The 13,325-nt window shown below is 40.1% G+C and overlaps 1 protein-coding gene across 1 annotated transcript; it reads left to right on the top strand.

Moving 5' to 3' along the window:
• The first annotated feature begins 1,330 nt into the window (after positions 1-1,330).
• sec11a (SEC11 homolog A, signal peptidase complex subunit) lies at positions 1,331-5,379 on the top strand. The gene is made up of 6 exons (XM_086107503.1): positions 1,331-1,510; positions 2,498-2,607; positions 3,388-3,537; positions 3,627-3,746; positions 4,856-4,913; positions 4,993-5,379. Exons 1-6 carry the CDS (start codon positions 1,460-1,462, stop codon positions 5,041-5,043), a joined length of 540 nt encoding a protein of 179 aa, XP_085963629.1. The 5' UTR covers positions 1,331-1,459; the 3' UTR covers positions 5,044-5,379.
• Positions 5,380-13,325: the final 7,946 nt, after the last annotated feature.

Raw genomic sequence — 13,325 nt, 5'->3', positions numbered from 1 at the left:
TTAGCTGCGATTAAAGCGCATGGATGCATGAATGAGAATAAAATCAAAAGTGAGTCTGATTAAAGTAACATAAAGTCACGTGTATAAACAAAAACGGGAGTGGGTGTGACATATTTGACAAACAATGATTAGGAGCAGCATGAAAAAGAGCAGCATGATTCCAAACAATGATATTGTAGCCACCTCAAAACTCCCTCCAGGAAATTACACCATGTCAACAAGAGAACATAACGTGCCCAACTACATTTGTTTTTCCTTTGGCTGATCAAATGTGTATTAAGGAACATTTATTTTGTGTTCTGTATTTATTACCCACTTTATTAAACTGACATCTACATCATTTCCCTATGGTTGCTTTCAGTGATGGGCAATGTTTGATTTATGATACCAGCTGGTTTATTATAATCAAACATCACAACCTTCGTTATGTTATCGGTTTTGGATCGGGAATTGTTCGGAGTAATATAAATCATTAACTGGTCAATAAGACGTTCTTCCTCAGAACCTTCTATTGTTTTTAGGAGTCAGATGTACTTGTTAGATTTAGTTATAGTTGGGAGTATTTAAACTGAAAGTAATTCTTCAAAAAAGAAGTGCAAAGTGCTTGCTTCAAGCTGTTCACTGCCATTTCCAGTTGAAGTTTACTGTAAAAGTAAACATCATACATAATTAATATTTTGTATTAAACCAAGCCCATATGTTTGCTTTAAGAAAGTCTGCTATTTTAATGATGATGACAAAAGACACATATTAAAAATTATGTGCCACGTTTGGACATATTTGGTTGGGTGTCAAGAAAATGTTTGATTTGAGCCCCCCCCCCCCCCTTCAAAAGAGTTTAGTAACTTAACAATTGTAATTTGTAGCCTTACCTGTAAAACCGAAACATAATAAATCTGATGTTCTTTATTGTAATGCTGCTTAATTTTTCACTTGTGATTGTTCAAAAATATACCATGGAAGAGGACCTAAAAAAATCAATTGCCTATGAAATGACAATCGCAGTATTGGGGGGGGGGGGGGGAATGGCAATTCGATTCCTGTGTTTTTCAAACGCGTTCACACACAGCCTAGCTGTCTTTTACGGAGCCCCTAAGGGGACATGGAAGGAAAAAAAAATAAAACTTTACGAGATCTCGCAAAGTAATGCGAGATCTTGCAAAGTTTTTTTTTTCCAACCATGTCCCCTTAGGGGCTCCGTCGTCTTTGAACCGAGCCTGTGGCAGCTTTTCAGGTCTGCCCCTCCCCCACCTTGTTCCCGCCCTCGTATCCTGAAGTGACAACTCAACACAGCGGACGCGAGTAGGCGGGACTTCCGTTTGTCACTCGCACCCGGAAGACGAAGACAGGATGCGAGTTTTTCCAGCGCCTGACGCCGCATCCATATGCTCGCCCCTCAAACACGTTTTCATGTGAATTTTAGTGGGGGCTTTTTTTTACGCTCTTTTCATTCTACACGATGTTATCGTTTGATTTCCTCGACGACGTGCGTCGCATGAACAAGCGGCAGGTGGGTGGATTGGCTTCACTTTGATTCTTTGTGTAGGCAAGAGACCCTCTGGGCTAACTGCCACTAGCCACCAACATACGTAAAAAAAAAAAACCTCGGTGCTCTTGATATCAAATAAACTGGACATTAAATAGTGTGATGCTAACATGAAGTTGACGAGCCGGTTTGAGGAACGGCCCGGTCGCGACGTCCTGCAGCATTGTTGAAGCCTCGAAGTTGTCCTTGGTCTTCAAAGAATCGTCCAAATGTTTGTCATAAAGGAGAAACTTTTAGGGTCCAGTATTTTTTCTTTCAATGGAAATAATTTTAACGCCAATTAAACACACATGTGCAACGCTAAATGTTATTTGGATTTTTATTAACATTTAGCCTAAAAATGCATGAACATTTTGATAGCTTTATTCATCGCGCACGTGATTTAGACTGTCACAGCAACTGTATTCACACATATGCACTCTTTTTAAAAATTTCAACTGTCACAGCAACTGTATTCACATATATGCACTCTTTTTAAGAATTTCAGAATAACCAAGCAGCGGCATTGAGATGGATTTAAAAGAACACCAAAAGCTCAGAATTTCAAACTCTAATTAGTAATTATTCTCATTTCTGTAGTCCCCCAAGAAGGCAGCGTGATTATTTGTGTTGATTGATGAACATTTATTGCCATTTCAAACAATGGTACAGACCAAACCAGTAACTGAATCTTCATTTTGTGCCAGCTGACAGTTTCCACGTGAAGACATTTTGATGGACGGGCATACAAACAAATAAAAATACGTGATGATAAACAGCTCACCACTGGCTATGCTTCAACAAGACTGCTCGTATGCTGTATTCTGATGCAGAGACATGCACTGCATCACAGATAACATGAATATCATCAAAGACAAACTCGTTTACACAAGACCAATCAGTGCCTACAATTTAGCAATTTGTGCGCATTTCCAATGATCAAGTAACAAACTAGAAAAATGTGTGTTGCAGCTCTATTACCAAGTGCTGAACTTTGGCATGATCGTTTCCTCTGCTCTGATGATCTGGAAGGGTCTGATGGTGGTCACCGGCAGCGAAAGTCCCATTGTTGTCGTTCTCAGGTACGTCCGGAAAAGCACCCTCGCAGCTTTTCCCAATGGTCTGGAAAAACCTTTGTCAAGGGAAACGCAGTGTCCTAGGGAGTTGCACATCTGCCTGATACGTTAGCGGCTGGCTGTTTACTGGCTAGCCAGTCTGCGTGTTGAGTGTCTGGTTGTCAGTTGTGACTGTAGAAGCACTGAATGTGTGTGTGTGTGTGTGTCTGTCGGTGTCTGTCTTTACTTTTTTAGTTTTTGAAAAATTTTCAAAAAATTGCAAATTTCCCCAGTGTGGGACAAATAAAGGTTATCTTAAATCTTAAAAGCGATTGTGTCGATCCCTCACCAATTTTGGGGCCATTCCACCGGTAGGCTATGTTGAATTAGCATCAAATGAGCATACCCAGAAAACAGGTGAGCTGGGAAGTTTCTAATGCGAGCCTGACGGCATTTTTGACGGCATTCACATTGTAAAAACAATGTGAATGGAGATTAGGATGATTTTTTCCCACTTACTCTTAGCTAAAACCCACGTATTGACCATGGTCCAATGCTGGTTTGACTGATCTCTCCTGGTATTTCTTATTATTTAGTTTACATAGTGGCTCACAAAAGCAGCAGGAATAAGCAGTGGCATTCTTATGCCGATTCATGCTAATGCGGTTCCTGTTCTTTGTAAAACACTTGAAGGCAGACATTTGACAATGGGCCGGGAGTTCTGTCAAAAAGGAAGGTATAACGGGACACACCTGTCGTGAAGCTGCGAAAAGGATGATGTTAAACACTCTTTCCGGTTCATTTCAGTGGCAGTATGGAGCCAGCTTTCCACAGAGGAGACCTCCTCTTCCTCACCAACCGCGTAGAGGACCCCATCCGGGTGGGCGAGATCGTGGTCTTCAGGATAGAAGGCCGTGAGATCCCAATAGTACACAGAGTCTTAAAGGTTCATGAAAAGTACGACTGAATTCAGTTTGAAGTGTGGAATGCCAACATTCAAATGCGGAAGATGGGGACCAAAATGGTGCCTGCGCTTCTGTTTGCAGGGAAAACGGAGACATTAAGTTCTTGACCAAAGGGGACAATAACGCTGTGGATGACCGAGGTCTATACAAGCAAGGTCAACACTGGTTGGAGAAAAAGGATGTCGTGGGACGAGCGCGGGGGTAACTAAAGCGCATGCGTGCACGTAAACACACACACACACGCACTTTGATCATTTGTTCCTCAGTGGCTCCGTAAATGGTCTCTGCTAGTCTTTGATCAAAATCCACAAACGATAAAGAATTAAGGCACTACGCTCGCAGATTCACTTGTGACGCTCGAGTTCAAATCTCTTTATTTATGGCAGCGCTATCTCCTGCAAATGCTGAGTATGACTTTGGTTGCTATGGCGACTGTCGCTACTTAGCGTTTCCGACTTTGTCACTATATTTAGTGACTTTTTAGAAACCCAGAGCGGCTATTTGAAAAAAAAAATGATGGTGGTGTTATTGCTGACTCTAGACTGCAAATAAAGGGTGCTTGTGCGCAGCCACCACTCGCTAATTTAACTTGTGGCACCTTCGTTCTTACTACCTTACTTGGTCGTTTGGCATCCTTGATAGTTGGGCAGACAACAATGTTATATATTGTGAACAAGCAATTAAAAAGTTTTGGGAAAAATGAATAATACATTTTCTTGTGCAGATTCCTCATTCGTCGCCTTCACCTTCTCTTAACATTTTGTTTTTGTGTCATCCAAAAGCAAAGAAAACGCAAAATGGTCCTGTACATTGTACACTGTACATTTCATATCAGCACTTCACTGCAAGGTCAACCGCACAAAACGTCTTGAGTCCATCGCTAGATTTGTGGATTAAACGTCCGTGGTCTTCAATAGCTAATTTCCATTGAACAACCTTTGGGGTAAGGGTAGATTCATACTCTGCCTTCTTCATGTGTGTTTTCCATCACGTACAAGAGGCAAATCAAGGGACGCTGGGCACTGAGCGTTTCCTTCACGTCATATGTTCACCTCTTGATGAGCCTGACCTTGCTTGCGCGTTTTAGATAACCCTCTTATGAGGAATTTCCCAAAGTCTAGTGCACGATGCAAGGCCAAAAGTGATCTTGACCAAGTCAAGCGAGTATTATCGTTGATTTATCAAGTGAGACTCCACGTTGGAAAAAAAACCCCGAAATCTGCAGAACTGCAAATAGACAACTTCGATACATTACAAATGAATCAATGTGCTACGCTGTGGTGCTGAGTCTGCTGTTGTCTTTTCTCCAGGTTCGTGCCATACATTGGAATCGTCACCATCCTCATGAACGACTACCCCAAGTTCAAAGTAGGTTTGACCACTTTGTGGCCAACTTGATGTAGGCCTCCGGGAAACCTTGTAACGTGTCTGCCTTGTCCTTGCACAGTATGCCGTTCTCTTCATGCTGGGTCTCTTCGTGTTGATCCACCGGGAGTGAAATCTGCATCCACGAATGAGAAAAAAAACAAAACAAAAAAATGAGTCATGATGCCTCCAGCGCAGCAAATATGTTCCTCTCTGTCCATCTTTTCGTTTTGTACCATTTGTTGGAGCATTTTGTAGAAATGGGAATAGCTTTAAAATGTTTTTGTGAGGGAACAAGGCTATTATTATTATTTTCAAGTGGAGCATTCTTAAATATTTTAAGTTTAAGCACCGTTTTTTTTTTCTTGTCTACTTACTGTCTGTCTTTGGGGGGAAAAACAGATGTGAAGTATTTTATGACAACTTAATATGAACATGAATTAAATATGGAATCTGGTTACCATCCAAATGGATGCATTTTTCTTGATTTTTAAAAAATTATTTTTTGTTCCCGTTTGTGGAATAGTTTAGAACTTGGTCAAGTATTGTGATTAATTTTTTCATATCTGGCATAGTTTTCTGGCACAGCTACACAAATATTTTCATTTTCTACGGCACATTTAGTAGAATTCCATACAACATATTGCGGCGTAATTAGAAAAAAAGTTTTCCTTTCATTGACGTGTCAAAATATATATATATGTTTTTTGAAGTACTTTTTAAAATGTACCCTTGCGGTATTTTGTGGAAACATTTTTGCATTCTATAATGATGTACATGGTTCGAAGACTTGTCATATTTTTAAACAGTGATGCTCACCTGGTTGCATTACAAACTTAATTCACGGCAACCCCCCCCCCCCCTCTCTAATTTAAAGGCAACAAACCAAAACATTTTAAGCAATTAAACTAACAGTTAAAATGTTTTGCTACCGGGACAATTGACTTTGAAGCCATTTCCGAACAAAAAAAGTAATTTGCAAAATGTCCCTTTTATAGAAGCCCAACTTATTTTTTGCCGCATTACCCAGGGGTACAAAACTTTGACGCCAGATAATCCAGATGTCGTCTCAACGGACCTTTTACACCTGCATCTGCAGATGTTTGCTCCTCAACCCTAAAAACGGCCACCATACACGTTTAAAACTAAAAACCTGCATCTGCAGATGTTTGCTCCTCAACCCTAAAAATGGCCACCATACACGTTTAAAACTAAAAATGAGGATAAGCAGTTCATCGAAACTGGCAACTAGTGGCCGAAGATGACCCGGTGATCCCCACAGTTTCCTAATGGAGCTGACATTCAGCATTTTGTGTGTGTGTGTGTCTGTCAGCGTGTGCGTGAGAGAGAATGGCAAAGGTTATTCAAAAAGCAAGGCACACAGCCGAAACATGCTGGTTTATCACCTCCAAAGTATCAAAGAGTCCGTGCATATCTTAACAGCTTCTTGTGTCCTTAGAACACCAGCGTGCGGATGAGAGCAGCGTGTTGCAACCACTCCAATGTCATGTGGCTCATTGTCGGAGCCAGTCAGGAACCCTGGCGACAAATGCTCATTCGGTGGGGGTGATAGCCATGGATGCTGCCGCCTTATGGGCACGACTGGACGATTTCCAATCAATGTTTAGCTCTGGCTGGTTCGGCCATTGTTTTGTCAAGTCAAGCAGATGTTTGCAAATGTTTGTTTGTTTGTTTGTTTGTTTATTGAACATAAAACATATATACAGTAATAATTTGACAGAAAATAAGGTAGATAAAAAAAGTAAAAAGAAAGAAATCAATCTTCATTCAACACAGTTATTATGTTCAAGGGAGTAGGAAGAAGTAAAAAACTTATCTAGTCCTACCCCGTTATGTGATTGTATCTAATAAATCATTTTTATATCAATCAGAAAAGTAAGAAGAAAGAAGTCTCCATTAAGGCTCATACTTTACCCTTAACCGTGATATTTTTACAACTTTTGGTTTGTATCGGGATTATATACTTCCACACCCTGACACTCTTGTGTCAATTTTCTCTTAAATTCATAATGGATATTTATATACCTTTCTCTATTTATCAACTTAGTTCTGATTTATCATTATATTTAATGTTTTGAATTTATCATTTTAACTCTGATTGATGTAGGTTGTTTGTACTATTTTTTTGAATTTGTTTTTTAACTCAGCAAGCGATTTACTCATTTTCAGGTCCGTTTCGAGATTATTCCACAGATTAACACCTTTGATAGATACACTTCTTTGCTTGATGTTTGTTCTTGTTTTGAGTTTTTTGAATAAGTTGGTACCTCTTAAATCATAGCTGCTTTCTCGAATTTCGAAAAACTTCTGAATGTTTTGGCAGAGCAGGTTATTGTGTGCTTTGTACATTAATTGGGCGATTTTAAAGTCAACCAGGTCATAAAATTTCATCGTATTTAATTTGATAAATAGTGGATTTGTGGGTTCCGTATATTTTGATCTATTAATAATTCGAATTGCTTTTTTTTGTAGGTTGAGAATAGGGAGTGTGTTTGTTTTGCAGGCATTTCCCCATATTTCCACACAGTAGGTCATATATGGTAATAATAATGAAGTGTACAATGTGTACAAAGATCTCTTATTTAGCACTTCCTTGGTTTTGTAGAGGATCCCTACGGTTTTGGCTATTTTTCTTTTTACGTTATCGATATGTGGCTTCCAACATAGTTTTGAGTCTATTACTAATCCGAGAAACTTGGTTTCATACGCTCTTTCTATCTCAATTGAGTTTACCATAATTTTAGCTTGGTGTTTGATTGGTCTTGTGCCAAAAACAATTAACTTCGATTTTTTCAGGTTAAGTGACAATTTATTTCTGTCGAACCAGTTTTTTAATTTGTTTAATTCGTTTTCTACGGTTGTCAGGAGCTGTTTCAGATTTATTCCAGAACAGTAGAAAGTTGTATCATCAGCAAATAGGACACATTTAAATTGTTTTGAGACCTTGCAGATATCATTTATATATAAGATGAATAGTTTTGGACCAAGCACTGACCCCTGAGGAACTCCGTGAGTGATTTTTAGTTGATTAGTTTTTTTATTGTTGAGTTGCACGTACTGATATCTGTTTTCTAAATAACTTTTTATCCATTTATAAGCTACACCTCTAATGCCATATCTTTCTAGTTTTTTCAATAATATACTGTGATCTATTGTGTCAAAAGCTTTTTTTAGATCTAGGAAAACCCCAACAGTAAATTCTTTGTTGTCTATATTAGTGGCTATTGCTTCCACAAACTCCATAACTGCCATTGAGGTGGTCCGCTTTTCCCTGAAGCCATATTGATTCTCACTTAACAGCGCATGCTTTTGTATAAAGCTATCAAGTCTGCGAGAAAATAGTTTTTCTAATATTTTTGAAAATTGTGGTAGTAGTGATATTGGTCTATAATTTGTAAACCGATGTCTTTCTCCACTTTTATAGATTGGAATAACTTTAGCAATTTTCATTTTTGATGGAAAGATACCAGCTTTGAATGACAGGTTGCATATGTGCGTGAAAGGTCGCACTACATATTCTATAATCTGCTTTATTATTGTCATGTCAATATTAAAGCAATCAGTTGACTTTTTATTTTTAAAAGTTTTTATAATATTTGATACTTCTTCTTGTTTTACAGCAGTAAGGAACATCGTGGAGGAGTTTTTTTCTACATATCTATCTATTTCAAACAAGTTTGTTGGATCAGGAATTTGTTTTGCTAGGTTACTGCCGATGTTGACAAAATACTCATTAAATTCAGTTGCTATTTCTGCAGTTTTTTCCAAAATATTATTTTTGCCTTTGATAAAATACTCTGGATAATCCATTTTTTTAGGACTATTTCTGATTACTTGGTTAAGTATCTTCCATATTTCTTGTGTGTTACTTTTATTCTGCTCTAATAGTGCATGATAATGATCTCTTTTACTGGTTCTTATAATATTTACTAGTTTATTTTTATAGGTCTTATATTTTTTTCTGCTTCTTCAGTTCTCAATTTTAAAAACAATTTATATAAATTGTTTTTCTTTTTACATGTGTTAGAGGAATCTATGAGCAAAATTGTATCATGTTTAAAGTTTCATTTAATTTGGGCACATCGAAGCGTTTGGGTGCGTATCCAGCACCCCCAAATGCCTGCACACATCTGGCCGGGGGACTGTTGAAGTCCACAATTAGCACGTCAATACAGGTGGACAACCACAGGGGAGAAGGCGACACTCGGTCACAAAAGGGGAATGAATAATTCGGGAACAGCGGTTGAGCAACAAAAGACGAGTTGAGAACACCCGTCGCGCCCAGACGACATTGACCATCCGCAAAGTCTACAACATGCTAATTCGATGTAGACCAGCCAGAAAAGGCGCCAATGTACTGGTGGTTCAAGTTGGAAAAACAGGTAACCAATCACTACCGAGGAGCCGGACCGGGGTGCGGCATGCAAACATCGGGGGCAGTGTTTTTCTTGTATTTTGCATATGTTACAATAAAATGTCGAACTCGCGGTGGCGGGACTGAGAGTGTGATCGCGGAGCAACTAACCGTCGTTCGCTCTCAGAGATCCGCTCCCGCCGATATTGAAGACAATTTTCCTGTGTGCCGAGTCATTTCTTTAACTTTGTCCGAGAAAATCTCTGACAACATGCGTTTTCTATGCCTTTCGTTATCCATGGCTTACTTGGGTCTTTATACTTTTTGGAGACTTTAGTTAATGGAAAATGTTTATCATATAAGGAGATTATGGTAGACTGAAATACTTCAAACGCTGTATTTGGGTCTTCGTTTGAATAGACCTCGGTCCAGTTTTGTTTTTCTAGGTCTTGCTTAAAGGCGTCGGTGGAGCGTTGGGTTCTTAGTCTTATTTCTGTTATGCGAGTTGTTGACTTAGCTTTTCTATCAAAATAATTATGAAAAACTGCAAAAACAGGTAGGTGGTCACTTATGTCATTAATGAGAAGTCCACTTTCCATTTTATGGTCAATCTTATTTATAAATATGTTATCTATTAATGTGGCCGTGTCAACTGTTATTCTGCTAGGTTTCAGGATTACTGGGAAAAAGCTGTTGCTGTACATAGTATTTATGAAGTCGGTTGTTTTTTTGTGTCCATTTGGGTTTAATAAGTCAATGTTAAAGTCACCACATATTATTCGTGTTTTCTTATCGTTGTTGTAACTGAGCATATCTGTTAGTTTTTTATTGAATGTGTCAATACATGATCCTGGTGTCCTATAGATGCAACTTATGATGATATTTGATGCCTTTTTATTATGTATTTCAATGGTTAGACATTCCATTAGGTTTTCTATTGTGTTTGTCAATCTCTCGATTTTACTGCATTTAAGTGCTTTGTCTACATATATTGCAACCCCCCCTCCTTTTTTGTTTTCCCTATTAGTTGCAAACATTTCATAACCTTCTATTTCCATTTCAGTTGTTTTATCTTCATCAAGCCAAGTTTCTGATATGGCAATTATTTTGAATTTATTGAATTTAGTCAGGTATTCTTTGATTTTTGTGAAGTTTTTATAGAGACTTCTACTGTTTAAGTGTATTACTGAAAGTGCATTTTCCAATTTTATATTAGTGTTGAATTGTTCATCCAGGTAATAGTCAGAGTTTGTTACCCTTTGTTTGTTCTGGAAGAAGTTGTTGTCTGGGTCCAAATTGTTCTCGGGATCGAATGGCTTATAGTCAATATCTTCAAAGGGTTGGAAGTCCATGTTTTTGGGATGTGAATTTCCCGCTCCCACGCGGTCGTCGCTGGCTCCCTCGCGGTCGTCGTTGGTTCTCTCGCTGTCGTCGCTCGCTCTCTCGCCGTCATCACTGGCTCCCTCGCGGTTGCTGGCTGGACGTCTCCTGGGTCCCTCGTGGTCGCTGGCTCCCTTGCGGTCGTCGCCGACTCCCTCACGCTCGCTGGCTGGCTGCCTCCTGGCTCTCTCACGCGCGCTGGCTGGTTGTCTCCCGGCTCCCTCAGGCTCGCTGTCTCCCGGCTCCCTCGCGGTCACTGGCTCCCCTGCTGTCGTCGCTGGTTTCCTCTCGGTCGTCTCTGGCTCCCTCGCGGTGGTCGCTGGCTGGTTGTCTCCCGGCTTCCTCGCGGTCGCTGGCTTCCCTGCAGTCGTCGCTGGCTTCCTCGCGGTCATCACTGGCCCCCTCACGGTCGGTCGTCGCTGGCTCCCTCGCGGTCGGTCGGTCTTGAAAAAGTTATTGTCCGGGTCCAAGTTGTTCTCAGGGTCAAATGTCTTGTGGTCAGTAGGGTTGGAAGTCATCAAAGGGTTGGAAGGGTCATCAAAGGGTTCGAAGTCCATGTTTTTGGTATGTGAATTTCCTGCTTCAGTAGGGTCAGAGTTTTTATCTTCGGGTGGTGAATAATTCTCAGTATGCTGCTTGATGGTGTTGAACTCGAGCCTGTTGTGTTGGAGTACTGGTGCGGGGGTGGACGATAAGTTTGTCATGTCTTAAGTAGGCAGTTTCCCCTCTGTCACGTGCAGCTTTTAATTTTGGGAGGAGCTCTTTTCTTTTTTGTCGTACGGCATCTGTAAAGTCTTCGTTGATGTAGATGTTGGAGCCTTTTAAGTATTTTGCTTTTTGTAGGATCCTTGATCTGTCCTTGTATTTGAGAAATTTCACCACAACTGGCCTCGGACGAGGTCTTCCAGGTTCTTGTCTTCCTGTGCGGTGAGCTCTCTCCACCTCAATTTGCCCCTGTATCAGCAGCTTCTCCTTGAGGATTTTTTGAACTTTTTCCTCTGTTTCAGTCCACGTTTCTCCCGGTTTTTCCTCAATTCCATCAATTACCAAGTTGTTTCTTCTTGACTGTCCTTCCAAGTAGTCCATCTTGTCTGTTAATACAAGCATGCCGTCACATATTTTGTAGAATTCTGTTTGCATGTCTTTGGAATGGCCAGTTTGACAGATTAGATTTTTTTTAATGTCGTCTACCTCTTTTTGGGTAAAGTTGATGCTGGTTTTTATTTCTTGGACGTCCCTGGTAAAAGTGTCAAGTCGTGAGTTTGTTGAGTCTATTATCATCTTGACAAATCCTTTGAAGTTTTCCTGTTGTTGTTGCAAGAGCGCCGTAAAAAGCTCTTTTTGTTGCTGGAGTAATTCGTTTACTTGAGTGAGGGTCAGGAAATCCTCATCCTGCTTTGTGTCTTGCTTCTGTTTGGGTGGCATTTTGTCGGGTCTCGTTGCTAGCCAGTTGTATGCTAGTTTGTGACGTGTCCAGTGGGCTTGCTGCTGGGTGTTTCTAACGTGGCAAGTGGGGTTGCCGGCTCCCTCACGCTCGCTGGCGTTCGGCTGGTTGGTCTCTGGTGGTGGGTTCCAGCTGCGTAGCGACTTTTCGCAATTAGCTTCCGTGCTAACGTCCGCGGTTAGCTTCCGTGCTAACGAGCTAGCGTTTCGTCCAACCCCCTCTTCACGTCGCCAATTTCTACACACGCGCTGCCACCATGTTTCGCTCTGTTCTTTACTTTCAAATGTAGGAAAGCTTCACACGAGAGAAATGTTGACTTTGCTGTTGCTGCTCCTTCTTTCCGCTCTGCAATGCGTAGCAACTCACACTTCCTCGTAGCTCTGTGGCCTCCTCGTAGCTCTGTGCGGCCTCCTCGTAGATGACTCAACTCACTGTGTCTTATTTTGATCGTATACAATTGATAACCATTCTGCTTTCATGAAGGACCACAGAAATCAGGATGGTTTCAGTTGAGAGGCTAATATCTGAGGATTTGGACAACTGTAAGTGAAACAATTGTTCTTTTTGGGTTCATTAAAATAATTGTCGATGAAATTGATTCCATTTGTCAACAGAAAATTTAAATCTGAGATGGCTTTAAGTGCCCTTAAACACTTTTTATGCTGAAAACAAAATCTACTTAAATTCTAGAACATCATTTTTTTGAGATACTTTGGCTTTTAAATTTGAACAAAAAAGCTGGCGCAACACAGATTTTGCCATGTGATGGAATTTAGTAATGATGTTAAAATAATCCACCTTTTGCTGAAACTAACCCTACTTCCATAAATATTGCTAAATATATCGCAATTATTATCTTATTATTACTATTATTATGCAAAACATGATGCAAGAGAGAAAAAAAATACATGGCAGATTCTGAATCAGCTCCAAAAAGTCATCTATCTCTGATTAAACTAATCAGTAAAAGTTAATCGATTGGTTATTGATTAATCAATGACATTTTGACACTTCTAGTTTTATCCAGACATTTGTGTTGCTGATTTTATTGTGCAATTTTATTTTTCATTTTATTTTCATCGCTGGCACCACAGTGACTGTCACTGGGGGAAAGTTAGTTTGAAGTCTTGCCTGACAGTCAAAGGGTTCGATGTTCGAATCTCAGCGCACATGTTCTCATCATGCTTTTCTCCTGGACCTGCGCTCTCTCCCTTGC

The sequence above is a fragment of the Hippocampus guttulatus genome, chromosome 3, assembly GCF_054856545.1.
Source record: "Hippocampus guttulatus isolate MCC_2025c chromosome 3, RoL_Hgut_1.0, whole genome shotgun sequence".
NCBI classification, from domain to species: domain Eukaryota; kingdom Metazoa; phylum Chordata; class Actinopteri; order Syngnathiformes; family Syngnathidae; genus Hippocampus; species Hippocampus guttulatus.
The sequence above is the reverse complement of the archived record's forward strand: the minus strand, read 5'-3'. Positions and strand labels throughout refer to the sequence as shown.